The following is a 21,866-nucleotide window of genomic DNA, read 5'->3' as shown; positions in this document are numbered from 1 at the left end:
TTTGAAAGTTATTCTCTTCTTGTCCAAACTATTTATCGTCCATGTTTCACTTCCATACATGGCTGCACTCCATACAAATACTTTCAGAAGCGACTTCCTGACACTTCAATCAATACTCTGTGTTAACAAATTTCTCTTCTTCAGAAATGCTTTCCTTGCCATTGCCAGTCAACATTTTATATCCTCTCTCCTTTGACCATCATTAGTTATTTTGCTCCCCAAATAGCAAAATTCCTTCACTACTTTAAGTGTCTCATTTCCTAATCTAATACCCTCATCATCACCCAACTTAATTCGACCACATTCCATTATCCTCGTTTTGCTTTTGTTGATGTTCATCTTATATCCTCCTTTCAAGACACTATCCATTCTGTTCAACTGTCTTCCAAGTCCTTTGCTGTCTCTGACAGAATTACAATGTCATCCGCGAACCTCAAATTTTTTTATTTCTTCTCCATGGATTTTAATACCTACTCCGAATTTTTCTTTTGTTTCCTTTACTGCTTGCTCAATATACAGATTGAATAACATAGGGAGCGGCTACAACCCTGTCTCACTCCCTTCCCAACCACTGCTTCCCTTTCATGTCCCAATAGCCTTTCGCTCCCTATATTTTACCCCTACCACCTTCATAATTTGAAAGAGTATTCCAGTCAACATTGTCAAAAGCTTTCTCTAAGTCTACAAATGCTAGAAACGTAGGTTTGCCTTTCCTTAATCTTTCTTCGAAGATAAGTCGTAATTCAGTATTGCCTCACGTGTTCCAACATTTCTACAGAATCCAAACTGATCTTCCCCGAGGTTGGCTTCTACCAGTTTTTCCATTCGTCTGTAAAGAATTCGCGTTAGTATTTTGCAGCTGTGACTTATTAAACTGATAGTTCAGTAATTTTCGCATCTGTCAACACCTGCTTTCTTTGGGATTAGAATAATTATATTCTTCTTGAAGTCTGAGGGTATTTCACCTGTTTCTTACATCTTGCTCACTAGATGGTAGAGTTTTGTCAGTACTGGCTCTCCCAATGCTATCAGTAGTTCTAATGGAATGTTGTCTAGTCCCGGGACCTTGTTTCGACTTAGGTCTTTCAGTGCTCTGTCAAACTCTTCATGCAGTGTCATAACCCCACCTCATCTTCATCTACATTCTCTTCATTTCTGTAATATTGTCCTCAAGAACATCACCCTTGTATAGACCCTCTATATACTACTTCCACCTTTCTGCTTTCCCTTCTTTGTTTAGAACAGGGTTTCCATCTGAGCTCTTGATATTCATATAAGTGGTTCTCCTTTCTCCAAAGGCCTCTTTAATTTTCCTGTAGGCAGTATATCTTACCCCTAGTGAGATAAGCCACTACATCCGGACATTTGTCCTCTAGCCAACCCTGCTTAGCCATTTTGCACTTCCTGTCGATATCATTTTTGAGACATTTGTATTCCTTTTTGCCTGCTTCATTTACTGCATTTTTATATTTTCTCCTTTCATCAATTAAATTCAATATTTCTTCTGTTACCCAAGGATTTCTACTAGCCCTCATCTTTTTACCTACTTGATCCTCTGCTACCTTCACTATTTTATATCTCAAAGCTACTCATTCTTCTACTGTATTTCTTTCCCCCATTCTTGTCAGTAATTCCCTAATACTTTCCCTGAAGCTCTCTACAACCTCTGGTTCTTTCAGTTCATCCAAGTCCCATCTCCTCAAATTCCCACCTTTTTACAGTTTCTTCGGTTTTAATCTACAGTTCATAACCAATAGATTGTGGTCAGAGTCCACATCTGCCCCTGGAAATGTCTTACAATTTAAAACCTGGTTCCTAAATCTCTGTCTTACCATTATACAATCTGAGACCTTCCAGTATCTCCAGGCTTCTTCCATGTAAACAACCTTCTTTTACGATTCTTGAACCAAGTGTTAGCTATGATTAAGTTATGCTCTGTGAAAAATTCTACCAGACGGCTTCCTCTTTCATTCCTTAATCCCATTCCATATTCACCTACTACGTTTCCTTCTCTTCCTCTTCCTACTATTGAGTACCAGTCACCCATGACAAATTTTCACCTCCCTTCACTATCTGAATAATTTCTTTTATCTCATCATATATTTCATCAACCTCTTCATCATCTGTGGAGCTAGTTGGCATATAAACTTGTACTACTGTGGTAGGCATGGGATTTGTATCTATCTCTACCACAATAATGCATTCACTATGCTGTTTGTAGCAGCTTACCTGCACTCCTATTTTTTATTCTTTATTAAACCTACTCCTGCATTACCCCTTTTTGATTTTGTATTTATAACCCTGTATTCACCTGACCAAAAGTCAGGTTCCTCCTGCCACCGAACTTCACTAATTCCCACTATAACTTTAACCTATCCACTTCCCTTTTTAAGTTTTCTAACCTACCTGCCCGATTAAGGGATCTGACATTCCACACTCCGATTCGTAGAATGCCAGTTTTCTTTCTTCTGATAATGATGTCCTCCTGAGTAGTCCCCGCCCGAAGATACAAATGGGGGACAATTTTACCTCCGGAATATTTTACCCAAGAGGACACCATCATCATTTAACCATACAGTAAAGACGCATGCCCTCGGGAAAAATTACAGCTGTAATTTCCCCTTGCTTTCAGCCGTCTGCAGTACCAGCACAGCATGGCCGTTTTGGTTACTATTACAAGGCCAGATCAGTCAATCATCCAAACTGTTGCCCCTGCAACTACTGAAGAGGCTGCTGCCCCTCTTTTGGCATACATAGTTATAAAGCAGACTAGAAAAAAAAACAAGGCACATTACACTTCTACAAAACTGGCACTGCAGTGATGACAGTTTGCAAGGATGGATTTATGTAAGAACCTTTTCTTAAGAGAAGTATGGCCAACCACTCTGTCATATAGTTTAAGAAATTTTGAACATCAGTGTAAATTCATACTAAGTGCAGGCAAGATGGTACTCAGTTTTACAGGACACCAAGCATCGAGCTGAGACAATGTATTGTTTACCAATGCAGAAACTATGCTTCACAGTTCCAAAACTTCTGCAACATTAATGTTTGTATCTGCAGAACAATGAGGAATACTGATTTTTGTGGGATTATCCACTATCCTATCTTACTCCAACAATTTGACAATTTTCTTACACTTCAAAAATATTTGGGACACACATTCTCAGTCAACACTGTATTTCTACTGGCATAGATTATACACAGCAGTTTTCTTTATTAGCTGCATGGGGAAACCTAAGTACTGTAACAGTTATTTAGGACAGTTGTGTGCTTTACAGATACCTTATTGTCCATTGTCAAGCAGTATCAAAAACTGAAGCTTTGTGGGAATTCAGGAATCTGCAAATGTAGTGCTAATATGAAGAACCCTCAATTTGAACTGTATTCTCAAGAATTAAATTTCAACATCCAACGACTGCAATGTGAGTCTTCGATATTTAAAAGTTACATATTGTTATTCTTCACAGCTATGAAAATTATGGCAAAGGTATATTTACTCAAAGTCAGCAATGTCCTCCAAGATTAGCCAGAGGTCAATAAATCTGGATGCACACACAATGATTAGGGTGCTTTTGGGTAACCAAGTATTAGAAGGTAGAAAAAATAAGATCCTACCACAAGTAAAAAGGGAATTTAAGTAGTACACAGGTGTGTTCTCTTTCAGGCAAAACTAACTACTAAAGCCACACAGCTTCTATATAAACATCTGTAACGTACCTGCGTGTCTGTACCAGAGTCTGTTGAGGCAACTGCAGAATCTGCTTCAGCAGGTACTGCTGCTGAATCTACGGCCACAACTGTAACATTTTCTGATGACTGTACGACATTATCAGTTGTGGCAGCAGCGGCAGCAGGTGTGGGAGCAGCTGGTACTTCTGGTGCAGGAGAATTCTCTGGCTTATCTTCCTGTGGAAGTGGCTGTGGCTGTGGTTCCGGAGTTGTTGGCACAGGAGGGATAACTGACGGAGGCTCTACAGCTGCTGGAACCTCTGGTACTTCAGAGGAGACCTTTGCTTCTGGAACTGGGCTATCTGCTAATTCAGGCTGAGTCACCGAGACTGGCGACACAGCCACCTCTGCCGGGATCTGGGGTCCTTCTGCTGTCTTAGCTGGTACTGGGGAAGCTGGTGTGGGGGAAGCCGGTGCTGCAGGCAGTGATGTCTCAACTGGGGGAACGACCTCTCTTGTGCTTTCAACAGATTCTACAGGAGAGGCAGCTGCTGCTAGCACTGGCGCTTCGGGAGATGCTGCTTCGACCTTCACCTCGACCGGTGGCTGAGGAGATTTTGGTTCTTCAGCAGGTGGTGGATTTGAAGGAACTGCTGGAGCTACTTCCTCAACTTTAGCTGGCTCCTCTTTCTCCAGTTTAATTTCTGAATTTGTTTCTGTTGCACTAGCCTGAAAAAGTAAGTACCAAATTAAAATGAAATCTTATAGGTACAGAAAATATAACCCATACATAAGCTCATTTCAGCTGATCATGCTGCTTTGAATTGAAGATTTAAGAAATTAATGGCAATAGTAAAAACCTGCAGTTTAACTTCTTATTATGGTAGCTCCAGTGCATGTGAGATACTAGTAAAATTATTTTAACAGACTGTGTGGGCTTCATGATTATCCAAGGAAATTACCTCATTTAGAGGGAAACAAAACCTAAGGTTTAGGCACTAATTTTTGCATCTGTTTGAACTTTAGCACTCCCTGAAAGTACCAGCTTCGTATGAAATTATAGACTATTACTTTTCAGTCACGATTGGCTACTTAATTTGTGAGATCTGCCACACACCAGCTTTACACCTTTCCCTCCAACCATTGTTTATATTCCTCTGTGACATACCTCACTGTTATAGACTGTAACCATGGTGATGTTTAGGAAACCAAGCTATTACTAGCTAGATCACTGCTCAAAGTTTTTTGCTGGAGTAACTACAGTACTTACTTCCTGGGCTGGTGCCTCATTTGGAGCCGAAACTTCTGGTTCTTTTGCATCTGGTGAAGATGGTACTTCTGATTTGACTTCCACTTCCACCGATGACGAATCCGCCTGAAAGAATTAATTACATAAACATTACATCTCTCTCTCTCTGTGCGCGTGCGCGCGCGTGTGCGTGTGCGTGTGCGTGAGGGGGGGGGGGGGGGGGCACTCACGCACAAATCCAGGCCTGCTGCTATGAAACAGGAGAACATGACTTTCCCTGTCTGGTCCTTTATTACTTTCATAGCATTCATACATGCCAGATATTACACTGTTCAAACAAGTTTCCATTCCCTTATGAACACATTGCTCAACAGCCTCCTCCACCCTCAGTTCCACTACTTACACCCACACCTTTTGGCAGCAATTCTCAACTTCATGTTTTTGTAATTACAATAAAACATTAAATAGATTAATGCTAAAACGGAACATTTTAGAATTAACCATACCAAATTATGACCAATAAACAATGTATAAAATGTTTTGCAAAACACAAGGCACTAGTTTTTGATCTCTAACTATTTGCAATTAATTCTATCCAAACTTTAATAGGGCTGATTTCATAATCTAACAAGTTTGATTTTTGAATATTTCCCTTAAAATCCAAGATTTAAGAACAACGTATTCAGAAAATTGAGCTAAAATATTAACAGAGATTTTAGAAATATGAAATAGTATAAAATTTGGTGGTGTCAATATATAACTTTTCAACTATCTAATCTTAAGGTAAACTAATTTTTTCAAATCTAGACCACCTGGTTTACGAAATTTACGATGTTGCTGGTTGTTAAGCTTTAATTTTGACACATTTTTTTGTATCTTAATGATTTTATGGTTAAATTACAGTATCTCCTGAACTAATTAACTTTCAATAAAACCAATCTCATCCAAATGTTCGGGATCAAAGGAAACATATCTATAACAAGAATTAAAAATATTTTATGAAAGGAAAAGTGGACAAATGTGTATGCACATATGGTGCAATCACAATTTTGTTGTTATGATAAAGAGATGTCTGTAGAATGTCAATGGCTGAAACAAACATTGTGTTTCAAATGGAATCTTAACATCCACGTACTGGTCACAAGAGCCAGTTGAACCCTTTTCTATTGTGGCTAAGCATATTAATATTAACTATATTGCAGAGATAAAGACAGGCTGAGCTCACATATCATACCTGTGGTGCAGCTGTGTCTGCTGGCATTTCTGCTGTGCTAGCACCATCGGTCTTCTCTTCTGCAACCTGCAGGCAGATTTCCCTCGAGATCAGCAAGAATAAATTTATTTACAGAATTATTTAATAATCTAAGAAAAATCCAATTACAGCTGTTCCTAGTACAAAGTTAGGAAAATTATTGTACTTTTTGTCATGTGTAAGTGTCGTAGAAAACCTATCGCACTGCATATGTGATGGTGATGTTTAGTGTCAATACCAATTTTAGGCAGTTTGAAGCACGCAAGTAAATTACTGGCATCTGGATGCTGCTCTTCCCTTATGGCCAACACCAGCGCCTTTTATTACAGTATGCATTCTAACAGTTGCTCCTACACATCTTAATAGGCATCATAGGTAGAACCTGTCTCCAAATTAACCATATTTTTATTATTATTATTAACATCCTCTCATGAGCTGCTTACAGTTCACAGAATAGTAAATGTTATTTACTGTGACTGCTGTATCTATCAATATTTATTATATACTCTAAGGTAAAGACAGGTTTTCCGTAATAACTTAAAAGTAATAACTTAAATGCACATTGCTTCCTGAAGTAAAGTTTTATTCTGGAAGGATGAGCACCATAATGACAACTTTAGGCTGTTCAAAACTGACAGGATGGGAGAGGATGTGAATCCCATGACTACCAGCTTGCCTCCCTTTCTAACAACACACTACATTTTTATCTTGTTTGTTTCTGTCCTGTCCTGTCTCTTGCACTAATATTTATTTTCCTTTAAATCTGTAACTACCACCAGCGGCTGGAAGTATTAGAAGTGCTAACGACTGTAGTAACATTGTATGTTCTCTTTGTGCTAAAAATATTTTAATATATCTTTGTCTAAGATAATTATTACAATGACATATCAACCTACGAAAAGACCAAATCACTGATGCCAAATACAAATTCAGTAAAACACATTTTCTGACAAATTTTAGTCACAGAACTAATTTCTCCACTAACAAAACATCTGACATAACTAAAGCCAGTGCTGCAAGAAGTAATTGCACCCTCAGCTGTAACAGTCTACTTATCTCTAACTCCATGCATACACCTTCGATGCCTCCTTATCTAGCACGCGAAACAAGTTTTCTTCTGCACTATTACCTACATACTTTTTCTTCAGCATAAATCTTATTTCCAGCCTTTCTCCCCACAGCAAAAAGGTACTTCATGTAAATATAACCATTTTTGCTTGAAATTTAGTTGTCTGGCAGTCAGAGTACAGTAATAAACACATCACAACAGTTTCACATTCAGATGTTTACATCATTCCAGAGACCATGATATAAACATTAGGATTGTAAACGTGTTAACCTGTCATGCGTTTGTTACTGTGCTCCAAGTGCCAGAAAACTCAGTTTCCAGCTAAAATGGTTATTTTTCCAATACAAAATCTTACTGGAACACCGAGCAAATGAACCTCACCACAGTTCAGATTAACATAATGTACATAAAACTCTAATGCAACTGAAAATGGCATTGTGTTAATTAAATATTAGTAAAAAGTGACTGATGCAGTAGAAATTATTTCTTAAATTTACAGTACAATCACACACCTCAAACATTTCCATATAAAACAGATATATTTTAAGTCTGGTGTACAAGAAGGGAGGTTGAAGGTGGCAGTGCTGGTGAAGCAAAACTATTATCCCAGGAAATTGAACCTTCACTACAAATACTCTCACGTTACTTGTACCTATAAATTCCAGTCTCTATCACCATCAACTTTTCGACAGTAATTTCTCTCGGCTGCTGTCCACTGATGAGACTTCACAGGAAACTGCACTTTTATGCATACTTGCATTCGAATGTTTTCATCGCTCGTTGCATACTGTGCAATTTCCATCATCTTAAAGCGGATGACGCCGATTACCAGTTCCCAATATGTCTAAAGCTGAAGAATGCCAGATGCCTCTGTTCCGAGGGACCCGCCACATACAGGGGCCGGAGGGTGAAATGTACTGCCAAGCACATCTGGACCCCAGTGGAAAAAAGTAACCTCTCTAAGCTGACAAGAGGCACTAGAGTATATCTTACAACACGTCATTTGAATTTACACCTAATCTATTTAATATCACCCTCTTATGGAATAATAGTACTTTTCGTCTAAAGTGTGTCTCTTTCTTTCACCTCCCACAGCCAGAGAAATACTCAACGACCTTTTGACATGCACCATAAGTTCAGAAACTGCCATAGGGCGCATATGTGAGGAGGGTTCAGTACCTAATGCAACACTTTTCTCGTACAATTTCGTTTAAAAATACGTAGTTTATTGTGGGGCGTGGTGGGATGATATCGCCCAAGCCCCTGCACTTTCATGAAGTTCAGACAGGTGGCAGTGCAATATGTAGCCTCCAAAATGGCGTCTGTAACGGAGGTGCATTCCAAGCAGAGAGCTGTCCCTGGGTCTCTTTTGGCAGAAAAAGAGCACCTCAGATATTCGGAATGTCTACGGAGACCTGGCAGTGAACGAAAGGACAGTGAGTAGTAGCCGAGGCGTCTGTTATCTCAACGTCCCGCGCGCCGTCCACCCACACACAGCTGTGGCTCCTACAGTGTTGGAACGTGCGGGTGCGGACACACACATTCGTGGTTATCGACGGATCACCATCACATACCGCGTTGCATAACTGCACGTGACTGTAGTGCTGACACTCGTGCACCAGTTGTACTCAAAGGATGTGTGCCGCTGAGTTCCTCAGTGCCTGATATAAGAGCGTGAGGAGCAACGAAGGTCCATATGTGCGGAATTGTTTACAAGTTACAAGGTACGAGGTTCAACGAGACGATTTTTTTGTCCAACATCGTCGAAGGCGAGAAAACTAGGGTTTCATCACTTCGAACAGGAAACAAAACGGTAATCCCCGAGTGGCGCCACACCACCTGTTCTCCGAAGAAAAAGCGAAAGCCGCACTCTGTGAAGTCATGGCGACGGTCTTTTGGGACTGTGATGGGGTTATTCTGTTGTCATCCCTCACGGTCCAACGATCAACTAACTGCATTGCGCCATCGTCCAGAACTTTAAGAAGAGACTTCAGCATGTTCGTCGCCACACAAATGCAAATTTACTACTCCATGACAACGCAAGGCCTCAAGTCCGCGCATCCGAGAGGATCTCACGAAACTTCATTGGACTGTTCTTCCTCACTCACACTACAGCCCTGATCTTGCAACTTCCGTCTGTTTGGCCCAATGAAGGATGCACTCCGCGTGAAATATCAAGTGGAAGATGGGGAGGTTATTGAGGCAGCAAGACGTTGGCTCAGACGTCGACCAGTCCAGTGGTGCGTTGTGGCGCCGCCGCCCCCCCCCCCCCCCCGCCCCCCCGAAACAAAAATCCCTCCAACAAACAACAGCTGGCAACTTAGGAAAAGGACTAAGTAATCGTAAGTTTTTTCATGTCCTCCGCGCAATACTGATTTATATGCAACACACTTGAGAATATAAAACGAAACTTCCGACAAAGGGATACGGCTGCGAGATATAGTTGCATTACCCGTCTCTACGTAGCTCATTAATTTCATTTCACAGCGTCACGCAGCAAAGTGTTTCGTATCAAACACAGGTGCGAACGACAGAGGTGGTTCACCAAAGTTACTTTATCAATCACACTCTCCAAAAATTTCAAACTTTTTCCAACAGTTAAACTGATATTTTTGGTGAAACATCAAATTTCAGCTCAGTTTCTCAGGGTAAGTATACAAGAATCTTCGCGAAATTAAAGTAAACAAGGGTTTAAAAAAACGATGGACTAAATAGTGTCCGCCTTAAAGCAATTATGTTAGGCGCTTGTTTCACGACGAGTTTCTAAGACTTTCACCATCCTGAGGTAGATCAGTGGATGACAATTCCTGTTTCGTTTGTGTGGTATTCAGTGATAGAAACATGTAAACAGTCTCTGAGAACATCTGTTTACGCTATTTGTGTAAAGGATGTTAACGTTAGCGGTAACTGCTGTAAATTATACCATTTCACGGTGTACGGAGCTTCGCGCTCCTTCACTGCTGCTATATTCTTAAACTGAAAAGCCTCTATTCTAACGATGACACGTACACATGCCTGAAGATTTTTAAGTTTGACACTGTTAGAGCAAAACTAACAGTACCGCTTAATAACAGCTGTAAGGGCGAAACTGCAAATGGGAAATGAGTATCTACAGTCAACGGTGAATATGAGGTTAAAAAATGTGTTCCTTCTGCTGGAAGGTCTTCGAAATTAAGGATAAGACAAATGACTAGCTACACCCAGATAAAATTTTAGTGTCGTCCAGCGATCTACCTGAAGATACAGCTGTAACCCCTCAAACCAGTCTTGAAAGATGAGGACATAAGAGAAATTAGAACTATCTCGAACAGAGGCAGTTTTTAAACCATCTACTCTCATCTACATGATTATTCCAGTTCACAATTAGGCGCCTTGCAGAGGATTCTAGTAACAAGCCACTACTGTTCCAGTCTTTAACAGCGTACGGGAAATACTAACATGCAGATCTTTCTATGCCAGCTCTAATTTCTAATTATTATTATTATTATTATTATTATTATTATTATTATTATTATTATTATTATTATTTATCCCAATACAGGTGGTAGCCGATAAAATATTTTCACACTCTGAGGAGAAAGTTGGTGATTGAAAATTCATGGGAAGATCCTGCAACGAAAAACACCTTTGTTTTAGTGATTACCGCCCCGAATTTGTGTAGTATTCTATTGCGAGATACACGAAACGAGCGGCCCTTCGATTTTTTTCGATGTCCTCCGTTAATACCATCTAATGCAGCCCAGTAAGGACTACAAAATCAGTTATTACATTAAAATCAATCCTTTAGACAACACCGATTCCGTCTAATTCACCCGAGAAAGCACATCTGGAAAAGTTACTTCATTGGGAGCGTTATCATTAATTTCATGCTGTTAAGTCAAAGTTTAGTATATGCAATACGGGGTTGTGGGTCCGCCTTGGTGCAAAGCATTTATTCGCGAACTAGTTTTAGCGACAATATCGCCATCATTAGTGTGTTCTTTAATTCTGAAATATGCAAAACATAGCATATCCACAAACATTGTAAAACATTACTATACGTTTACTGTTCGGTTACAAATAGGTTCTGAGAATTTTTTCATATTAGCTTGTTTGCTTTACGTCGCAGCATGGTTTTTACGTTTGTTGCCACTATTTACGGCATATTTTCTTTGTTTTTGTTGCCGTTTCTTCCGCATACAACGTACCACCTACAACTTTATGAGTGGGTGTTAGTAAACAAATACAAAACTTTCTCAGTGTTATACTATTGGGTTTGCTATAGTGTTGTGAATGCAGTTTTGGTGTGTACTAGGTTGTTACGTAGTTTGTGATGTACTCGGAACTGGTTCAAAGGGCTCCAAGCACTATGGGACTTAACATTTGAGGTCATCAGTCCCATAGACTTACAACTACTTAAACCTAACTAACCTAAGGACAACACACACATCCATGCCCGAGGCAGGATTCGAACCTGCGACCGTAGCAGCGTTGCGGTTCCAGACTGAAGCGCCTAGAACAGCTCAGCCACATCATGTACTCACGTTCGTTGAACAACTTGCAGCTGCTTTTAAACACAAACATACAACATTTGGCACCTTGTGTTTTTCTGTTTTTAAAAAGCACCTGCAAGCAGTCCAACGAACGTGAGTACATAACATATTACACACGCCAAAACTGTATCCACAACACTACAGCAACCCCAACACTTTCATATTTTTTTACTAACAGCCACTTACACAGTTGCAGATAAGATGCTGTACGCCTTAGAAACGGCAAAGAAATCAGAAAAAAGCCAGAAATGGCGGCAACAAACGTAAAAACCAAACTGTGATGTGAAGCGAGTAAGGTACTAAGACGCGATGAACAGAACATAATATTTTGGAACCAAACGGTCACACCTTTTACAGTGTTTATAGGTGTGCTATTTTTTGTCTTGTTTTAGAATTGAAGAACCCACTGATGGCGATATTGTCGGTGAAACTAGTTTGGGGATAAATAAACAAACCTCAAGTTTTTCACCAAGGCTGACCCACAATACGATATAGGTTTTACGTTAGCATAGACCAATGGAAGGGTCTCAAAGCAAAATGATTTTCAAAGTTTAATATCCCCTTATTACGTAATGTTTTATGCAGTTTGGTCGACCAGCACAGCTGTTTTCGTAAATTACACTGTAGGAAATAATGCAACCCACCGCAAGTCTTTTAGAAATTATTTTATTGTACCATCAAGTGAAAGTCCTTCATGTAGGCAATGAATTGCTTGAACAAGTTGATAAATTTACTTATCTGGGCAGTAATATTACCAGGGATGGAAGGAGCAAGGCAGAATTGAGCAGTAGAATTGCTCAAGCAAAGGCTGCTTTTAACAAGAAAAACATCGTAACATCTAAGAGCACCAGCCTTGAAATCAGGAAAAGATTTTTGAAATCACGTGTGTGGAGTGTGGCATGCTACGGGTGTGAAACATGGACTCTCGGGACAGAGGAAGACCAGAACTAAATTCTTTTGAAATGTGGTGCTAAAGACGCATGCTCAAAATAAGATGTATCGACAAGGTCACAAACGAAGTGGTTCTGGAAAGAGCAGGTGAGAAGAGAAGCTTCTGGAGTTTCATTGATAAAAGAGTGCAATTTAGAGGCCATCTATTAAGACAAAGGACTCCTGAACACAATCATCGAGGGATATATCGAGGGATATGTCGAGGGAAAAAGACTAAGAGGAAGACCACGACTGAGGTACGTGGATCAAATCGTGAAAGATGTGGGATGTAACACCTATAAAGAAATGAAGAGAAAAGCTGAAAGACGCACAGAATGGACACAAGTTGCCATTGTAGCTGTTGCAAACCAATCCTTGGATTGACCACTACAGAAGAAGACCATTACTAGTTTCGGTCCTGAGACCGTCAGATGGTAACGTCTACTTCTTTGCATTTTAGGATGCTAATGTAAAATTTGCTATGTTTTGTAGTCTATAGCTTACAAAAGGTTTTACATTTGCCGCCTACAATGTGACAAAGTTTTTATTATTACGTAGGTTTACACTTGTATACGCCCTATACATTGTACTAAATTCTTTTGAAATGTGGTGCTATAGACGCATGCTCAAAATGTATCGACAAGGTCACAAACGAAGTGGTTCTGGAAAGAGCAGGTGAGAAACTTCTGGAGTTTCATTGTTAAAAGAAGAGTGCAATTTACAGGCCACCTATTAAGACAAAGGACTCCTGAACACAATCATCGAGGGATATGTCTACAGCGTATAGCAGAGTAAAATTACATAAAATTTTACTTTGTATATAATTATATACAGTTTTACATTTGCATACTAAAATATAACAAATGTCCACCGTACCATCTGTCTCAGGCCCGATACTGCAATGGTACAATAAAATCATTTCTGAAAGGCTGGTTGCATTATTTCTTATAGCGTAATTTAAGAAATGACACTCGGCAGCAGTTTTAACTGGAAAAAATCTACGCTGACATTTTTGTTAATTCTACACTAACGAAAAGCACCAGAGCAACAGGATAAGTGACGACCGGCTACTAAACAGCGCCCCTACCTTCGGGGGTGCGGCTTCTTGCGTAGCGGCTGCAGCCGTCTCTGAAGCTGGTGGAGTAGTGGATTCAGGAGCAGTTGGGGCAGGAGCAGGGGCAGCGGCAGGGGTTTCTGTCGGAGAAGCCGCGGCCATGGGAGCAGACTCCGGGTCGGGGATCACTTCGGCAACGGGAGCAGCAGCGGGAGCGGGTTCGGGAGCGACCGCAACTGGGGGTGAAGGTTCTGGACCAGCTGCAGCTGGAGACGCAGGTTCAGGTGCAGGTGCAGGTGCGGCTGTGGGGGCGGGTGCAGGTTCAGGCGCAACTGCAGCCGGCGGTGCGGATTCAGGTGCAGGGGTAGGGGTAGGTTCGGGAACAGCTGCAGCGGGTTCAGAGGCAGGCGCTGGGGGCTGGACGGGCTCAGGCTTGGCGGGGGCGGGGGTGGCGGCTGCGGCAGCCTGCTCGGCAGGGGTGTCGGCGGCGGGGGCGGCCGCGGACGACATGGCGGCTCGCGACAGCACGGCTCCCAGGAAGCACGCGGCGACGCCGACGAGCCCAAGGCAGAGCAGCACCAGTACCAGCGACAGCGTGTCCGGGCTGCGAGGGCGGCGCTCCCTCTCGTCGGCGGCGGTGGCGGAACTAGGCGCCCGGCACGGCCGCTCGCGCACTTTTATATTTACCCAGTACCCCTCCTCCTCGGCGGCCCGGCCTTCGAGGAGCACCACGAACCGAAATACCCCGTCCCCACCCCCCACACTGGCCTACCCTGCCGCGGCATTCCGAGAGGTCGGGACACGAGCTTCCGGAAGCGGCGGCCGCCGCAGCGCCACACACAAAGAGCGCCTGCCATTGGTCGCCTGCCGAACGGGCGGATCGCGTTTCACGGTGACATTCCCGGCGCCCGGTCTCCCGTGGGGACACGCCCTCCCTCCGAGCAACGCGCCGCTTATTGTCTGCCGTGTCGTCGTCCGCTCGCAGCGATATCATCCTTGCCGTTTGAACAGTCATTAACTGCGAGGCTTCTAGTCCAGATTTTAGGTTCCTTTCAGACAATGCTTATGTAATAGCTCCATAATTATCGCTCGACGAAAGATCCAAACCCAAAAACTGAAAACTGCACAAAAGACACCAATATTCAAGAAAGGAAATAAGAGCAATCCACTGAATTACAGGTCCATACCATTAACGTCGATATGCAGCTTTTGACAATGTTAACTGGAATACTCTCTTTCAAATTCTAAAGGTGGCAGGGGTAAAATACAGGGAGTGAAATGCTATTTACAATTTGTACAGAAAGATGGCAGTTATGAGTCGAGGGGGCATGATAGGGAAGCAGTGGTTGGGAAGTGAGTGAGACAGGGTTGTACCCGCTCCCCCATGTTATTTAATCTGTATACTGAGCAAGCAGTAAAGGAAACGAAAAATTCGGCTTAGGTATTAAAATCCATGGAGAAGAAATAAAAACCTTTCAGGTTCACCGATGACGTAATACTGTCCGAGACAGCAAAGGACTTGAAAGAGCAGTTGAACGAAATGGATAGTGTCTTGAAAGGAGAGTATAAGATGATCATCAACAAAAGCAAAACGAGGATAATGGAATGTAGTCAAATTAAGTCGGGTGATGCTGAGGGAATTAGATTAGGAAATGAGACACTTAAAGCAGTAAAGGAGTTTTGCTGTTTGGGGAGCAAAATAACTGATGATGGTCGAAGTAGAGAGGATATAAGATGTAGACTGGCAATGGCAAGGAAAGCGTTTCTGAAGAAGAGAAATTTGTTAACAGCGAGTATTGATTTAAGTGTCAGGAAGTCGTTTCTGACAGTATTTGTATGGAATGTAGCCATGTATGGAAGTGAAACATGAACGATAAATAGTTCGGACAAGACGAGAATAGAAGCTTTCGAACTGTGGTGCTACAGAAGAATGCTGAAGATTAGATGGGTAGATCACATAACTAATGAGGTGGTATTGAATAGAATTGGGGAGAAGAGGAGTTTGTGGGACAACTTGACTAGAAGAAGGGATCGGTTGGTAGGACATGTTCTGAGGCCTGAGGCATCAAGGGATCACCTATTTAGTACTGGAGGGCAGCGTGGAGGGTAAAAATCGTAGAGGGAGACCAAGAGATGAATACACTAAGCAGAGTCAGAAGGATGTGGGTAGCGGTAGGTACTGGGAGATGAAGAAGCTTGCACAGGATGAGTAGCATGGAGAGCTGCATCAAACCAGTCTCAGGACTGAAGACAACAACAACAACAACAACATGCAGCAGTAATTTGAAACATGTATTGTGTTTGAATATTATAAAATAGCTCGAACAGAACGATCTACTGACACGCAGTTAACACGGATTTCAGAAACATTCTAATAAACACAACTAGCTCTATTCACACGAAGTGTTCATTGCTATTGACAAGGGATCTCGAATTGATTCCGTTTTTCTACATTTCCAGAACGCTTCTGACATTGTAGCTCACTAGCAGCTTGTAATCAAATTGCGCGCTCCTGGAATATCGTCTCGGTTAAGGAAGATTCGTGATTTCCTGTCACAGATCACACTTCGTAGTAACCGACGGAAAGTCATCGAGTAAAACCGAATGATTTCTGGCGTTCCCCAAGTTAATATCACAGGCGCTCGGCTATTCCTTTTCTACAATGGGTTTCCGTAAGAACGTGCAAAAAAATTTAACAGGACAGAGAATGCTCCACTTAACAATTTGAGGTAGGGTACCTGGGGGTCGGAGAGCCAGGTTAATGAGATATGGAAGTGAACTTTTCCATTTCCTGCAAGTAAACGAGGACGACGAGCCTGATTACTAGGAAGTATTTCCTGGTCGCTGGATTGGAAAGGGAGGTCCTTTTCCATGGCCTGCGAGGGCACCTGAGGTGAATCCTTAATTATTTCCTATGGGGGGTATCTAAAGTCACTTGTGTGTGAGGCCCCAGTGGATACGGAGATGGTATTAACTGCTAAAACTGTAGCTGCCTGTGGTGTGACTAAATAACGCCAAGTATGTTTGCCAGCGTGCGTCATAAACTTGTTCGCCGGTGTCATGTTTTCATTGAGGTTGATGGCCGTCAGTTTCAGCACATTTTGTATTATACAGTACAAATGATCGTTCATTGTGTCGATGATGGTATTTGCAGTTAACTAATGTAAACAGGAAGGTACACAGCTATCATCTAAGCTGAATTCCCCAACCTCAGGTTCCCTGCCACAAATTGTTCAGTGGAGCATCCTCTATGTCTTGTTTGCTTTTACGTGAACACCTTGTATATGAACGATTCAGTAGACACACTGAGCAGCCGTGTTGTTTGCAGATGATGCTGCTGCTTATCGTCTAGTTAAGTCATCAGAAGACCAAAACAAATTGCAAAACTATTTAGAAAAGATATCCGTGTGGTGCAAAAATTGTCAATTGACCCTAAATAACGAAACGTGCGAAGTTATCCACATGAGTGCTAAAAGGAATTCGTTGAACTTCGGTTACACAATAAATCAGTCAAATCTGAAGACCGTGAATTCAACTAAATACCTGGAAATTACAATTAAGAAGAAAAATTGGAAGGAAAAACAATGTTGTGGGAAGACGAACCCAAGACTACGATTTATTAGCAAAACACAGGATGCAACAGATCTTCTGAAGAGACTGTACACTGCGCGGTGTGGGATCCTTACCAGATACCGAATAGGATTAACGTAGTGCATCGAGCAAGTTCAACGAAGAGCAGCACGTTTTGTATTATCGACAAGTAGGGGGAGTCACATGATACAGGATATGGGGTGGACGTCACTAAAATGCGTTTCTCGTTGCGATGAAAACTCCCTCACAACGCGAAAATACTTTCCTGACGCCGACATACATAGGAAGAAACGATCATCATAATAAAAGTGACGGAACTAATGTCCGACAAAGCTGGGCAGAGTGCGAGCGCGTTTTGTGTGTGTGTGTGTGTGTGTGTGTGTGTGTGTGTGTGTGTGTGTGTGTGTAGGCCGCGACATCGGCAATTACGATTAAATGGACACATGACTAGGCACTGGACGTCGGCAAAGTGAGAGAGCGTTGTATGGTCCGATGAATCCCGACACCACCTCTATGCCAATGGGAGGGCGCGAATCCGTAGTCTTTCAGGGGAACAGCAGCTTCACATCTGTACTGCAGGACGGAGACAAACTGGCGGCGGCTCCATTATGCTCTGGGGTACATTCACGTGGCCATCCATGGACCCAGTGGAGCTTGTGCAAGACACCACGACGACCCAGGAGTATCGTACACTGGCTGCAGACCACTTACACTCCCTTCCCGACGGCAGTTGCATTTCTTAACAAGATAACGCGCCATGCCTCAAGGCCAGGAGTAATGGAGTTGTTCGAACACAGAGGCGAGTTCCAATTTGTGCTCGGTTATGTAGTCATAGCGTGGACCCTTCATATCTATTTCTGCTCCCTGTAGGTTCGCATTGATAACACGAAGTCTCGTCACCCGTAATCATTTTTCTTAACAATAATTGTCCGCCTTTTGCATTTTAAGCAAGAAGCGACAGGCGTACGCGCCACCTCGTTTTTATTCGGGAGTCGAGGTGCGCGAAAAATTTTACACACCCTTCTCTCTTTAATACATTCGGGAAAACAACGTTATTTCGAAATGTCGCTCCACTGCGATCTGTGACAACGCTGACACACTACCACCGTAGGTCTAATACTTAACACTGCCTGCTCACCACCGACTGGTCAAACGCGTCATCTGTTTACAGTCGTTCAAGTTGCCACGGTGGCTACTACTACGACTTTCGCTACTGCACCAAGAAGCAAACTAGTGTCCGAACTTTCTGGACAGGCTGTGTACAGTCTGCCATTTCACTTACACGCTGGATGAAGGCTGATTCTAGAATTTTCCATGCACTGCGGAAGAATTTACCACCTGCTTTAGTGAATGATCACCCGAAGCTGAACCCTGCCAAAATTCACAGTGTAACTACCCGACTCGGGAATATCTGGGAGTGACTGCGCTCTACACTTTCATATAAGGAACACTGCCTAAAAATGAAAGTGAGTGTGTGCCAGAAACAACATAACGTGCAAACTAACAGGTAGTACGTGAGGGACTCACCCATGCACCGCGAGAATTAGCGCCAAGTTACTCCAGTGCTGAAAATGTATTTTCGGCATAGTACATGTCCAGTCATACCAGAAACATGTGGCGCTTAATTAGACCTGTTTCACCATCATGGGTTGTTTAAGACCTACACTGTTCTGCTGGCAGAGCCCCTCCTGAAATTAGACGCGAGATACGAGAAAAGCAAGGCTACGACTTTGCAAGCACGTCCTTTATATTGCCGTCAGCCAGCAGTTCAGCTGAAATTAAGAAAGAGCTTCTTGGCAGATACTGGAACTCCTACAGGAACATCAAAGCAAGCAAGAATCTCAAAGTGGCAGGAGAAATGTCAACAGTGAGATATGGATTGTCCCGAAGAAAGAAGTCATTCAGGGAAGTGGACAATATGGAAGGCTCTCAATAGACCCTGTACTATCACGATATGCAGACCAAACTGCAGAAGTGAGGTTCTCTTGTGGAGTTAGTTTTTTCCAAGTGCAATCCTACGCAGACTACCAACAATCTGGTACAGTGTCATCTCCAGACACATGCACCACGAGAAACAAAGACGAGACCAAATTCACTCAATGTGGTCAATTTATGTCAACGATCGATTTCCTTTTGTTGATTATACTTGTACAATACTAAATAAAACTAGATCGTCTGCTTATTTTTGAATCAAGACTAACTTACTTCATCAACCTATCATCCTTTCGCCTGATCACACGTGCCATTCACAGTCATGTTTTCCACTCTAGTTTGTTCTTCGACTCTTGTCATAGGAAAATCGAAGGTGCGTTCTAGAAAAAAATTTCTCAAGTCTAGAGGCCCAGAAAAACACACTGCAACAGCAGGGAGCAGTCGACAAGAAAAGGCCTTCATTCAACGTTTCCCACAATCTGTGTGTAGTAAGATTTACCATTGATGAAAAAGGCTAAACCCATTTTACTTAACTAATTTTACCAAAGTATTCGCTCCGACTAACAATGGTATCTGCATTAGTGGGTTAACATCAACGAATGCTCAAGCCCACAACAACACTAAGTGCAAGAAGAACGCGGAAATTCAACGCTCCCAAAATGTCTTTCCTCTTCCAGAGGATGTAGATGACAATGAACTATGTTTTGCAGTAGCTATATCAGAGTCTTTTGTTACAATCACAGTTTCTCAACCGCATTGACAAACACGACAAATTTGTATTTTCAGCTCAGTATGCACGACGAGTAAAAACTTGCCAAGGTTTTTTTTCAAAAATTCTCCGTGCGTTTATATTTAAAGCGGGTCCGTTATGCGCAGCCGGCAAACGAGATTTCAGATTTAGAACTGAGTCAGGAGGTGAACTGCGCACCTCCAACTTTCTGTACACGCGACAAACGAGAGCGGCGCTCCCGCTCGCGAGCATGTGTCGTGGTTCAAAAAAATGGCTCTGAGCACTATGCGACTTAACTTCTGAAGTCATCAGTCGCCTAGAACTAACCTAAGGACATCCATGCCCGAGGCAGGATTCGAACCTGCGACCGCAGCGGTCACGCGGTTCCAGACTGAAGCGTCTAGAACCGCACGGCCACACCGGCCGGCTGTGTGTCGTGGTACCTGGGTCAAAGTACAGTCACCACTTCTATCGATACAGCTGTTTTCCTCGCGGTTAACCAAGAACTTCGAATTCTCTGATTTTGAATTTGCATTGCTCTGCGGTTGCAAATGCTGCGAGCAGTAAATCACTTTCCCACGTGTGTTTTCTTTCATGTTGCTGGTCATTTATTCGCAAACATATCAAGCGTTTTTTATAGCTCCATATACTCCAAACAATATGTTTCCATTTGTCAGGAACTATTTTTACCTATGTAGCGGCAGTGTTCAGAGTGTACGCCAAAGAACAATTGATTATATTTTACAACTGATCCAGAAACAGCGATGTGTGGTTGCTTCTACACTTTAGTTCTTTTTGAGAAGATCCTGCGGCAGCACACGTGTGTTTTTAGAGATGTAAGTTATCGGAATGATCTATTAAGAAGGGTGAGGTATCAACAGTTAAAGGGTAGTTAACTCAATCACACTTGCAAATTAGTTTGTTCAAGTAACTGGAGCACTTTTGCAGTTAGTGCAAAATCCTCCTGAACAACAAGAGCAAAGTGAGTTTGCGATCAAGTTAAAGAGTTGAAAATTATTTGCTGCAGGGCACAACTTTTTGCTGAGTCTTTGCACCTAAAGCAAATTGTGCAACCACCATTCTTACTCAACCTGAATAAGGCCGCCTCGACAACGTAGTGTCGGGGAGGAACCTGATATCGGCTTGTTTCACCCCAGAAGTAATGATGTGTCTGGCAGAGGATGTTAACTATAATTGCGCCGAATAAAGCTTCAGTTGCTAGCTATTATTCTGTCCATCTCAATTATTCGATCAGTGGTTCTATTCCTGGAGGCGTCTTCATTCAAAGGGCGAGAACCTGATAATTCACACGTTTGTTTGGTTCGGGTCATATACCTTTGAGCGTTAACCACAGCAAAGCACGGTTTGCACATTTTGGTTTCGTTCAGTATTCTTCAGGCCGAGAAACTTATCTGCGTTATTAGTTTACGACGATCCTTTCATAGTAAACTCATCGCAAATTTTAGACTCCCCAGTATTTGCGTCTATTTCGTTGAAGCAATACTAAATTACACTACTTAGGTTTCATTACGATTACTTTTCAGCCGCAGCAGCAGCCCAAATTCAGACCACGCCCCACACAGCGTTAATGGATCGCGCATGGATGATTTTAAAATTTGTAGCGGTCACTTGAAAGCCCTTTCGCATATCAGGTACGCTAAGTTCTTAAAAAAAATATTACTAATCCTCACAGTGGATTTATGTATGAGGCGATTTGTAAACAGCAGAATTACAAAGATTGGAACATACAGATTGGAACATTAATATTGGGAACTATTTATTTGAATTCATAAATTTTGAGAACATTGTCTATGGGCCTCAGCGATGTGGTGCCATACTTAAAATCAACAGTCGA

At 42.2% G+C, this 21,866-nt stretch overlaps 1 protein-coding gene across 1 annotated transcript in view; it reads right to left on the bottom strand.

Moving 5' to 3' along the window:
- LOC126417052 (A-kinase anchor protein 200) overlaps positions 1-21,866 on the bottom strand; it is a 168,711-nt gene that overhangs the window by 6,098 nt on the left and 140,747 nt on the right. The window contains exons 5-7 of the mRNA XM_050084944.1: positions 6,156-6,221; positions 4,943-5,047; positions 3,721-4,401 (exon numbers count right to left, since the gene is read on the bottom strand). Coding sequence (XP_049940901.1) covers positions 3,721-4,401; positions 4,943-5,047; positions 6,156-6,221 — 852 coding nt within the window. The remainder of the gene's footprint in view (positions 1-3,720; positions 4,402-4,942; positions 5,048-6,155; positions 6,222-21,866) is intronic.

The sequence above is a fragment of the Schistocerca serialis genome, chromosome 8 (assembly GCF_023864345.2).
Source record: "Schistocerca serialis cubense isolate TAMUIC-IGC-003099 chromosome 8, iqSchSeri2.2, whole genome shotgun sequence".
Classification (NCBI taxonomy): domain Eukaryota; kingdom Metazoa; phylum Arthropoda; class Insecta; order Orthoptera; family Acrididae; genus Schistocerca; species Schistocerca serialis.
This window is presented reverse-complemented; position numbering and strand designations above follow the sequence as displayed.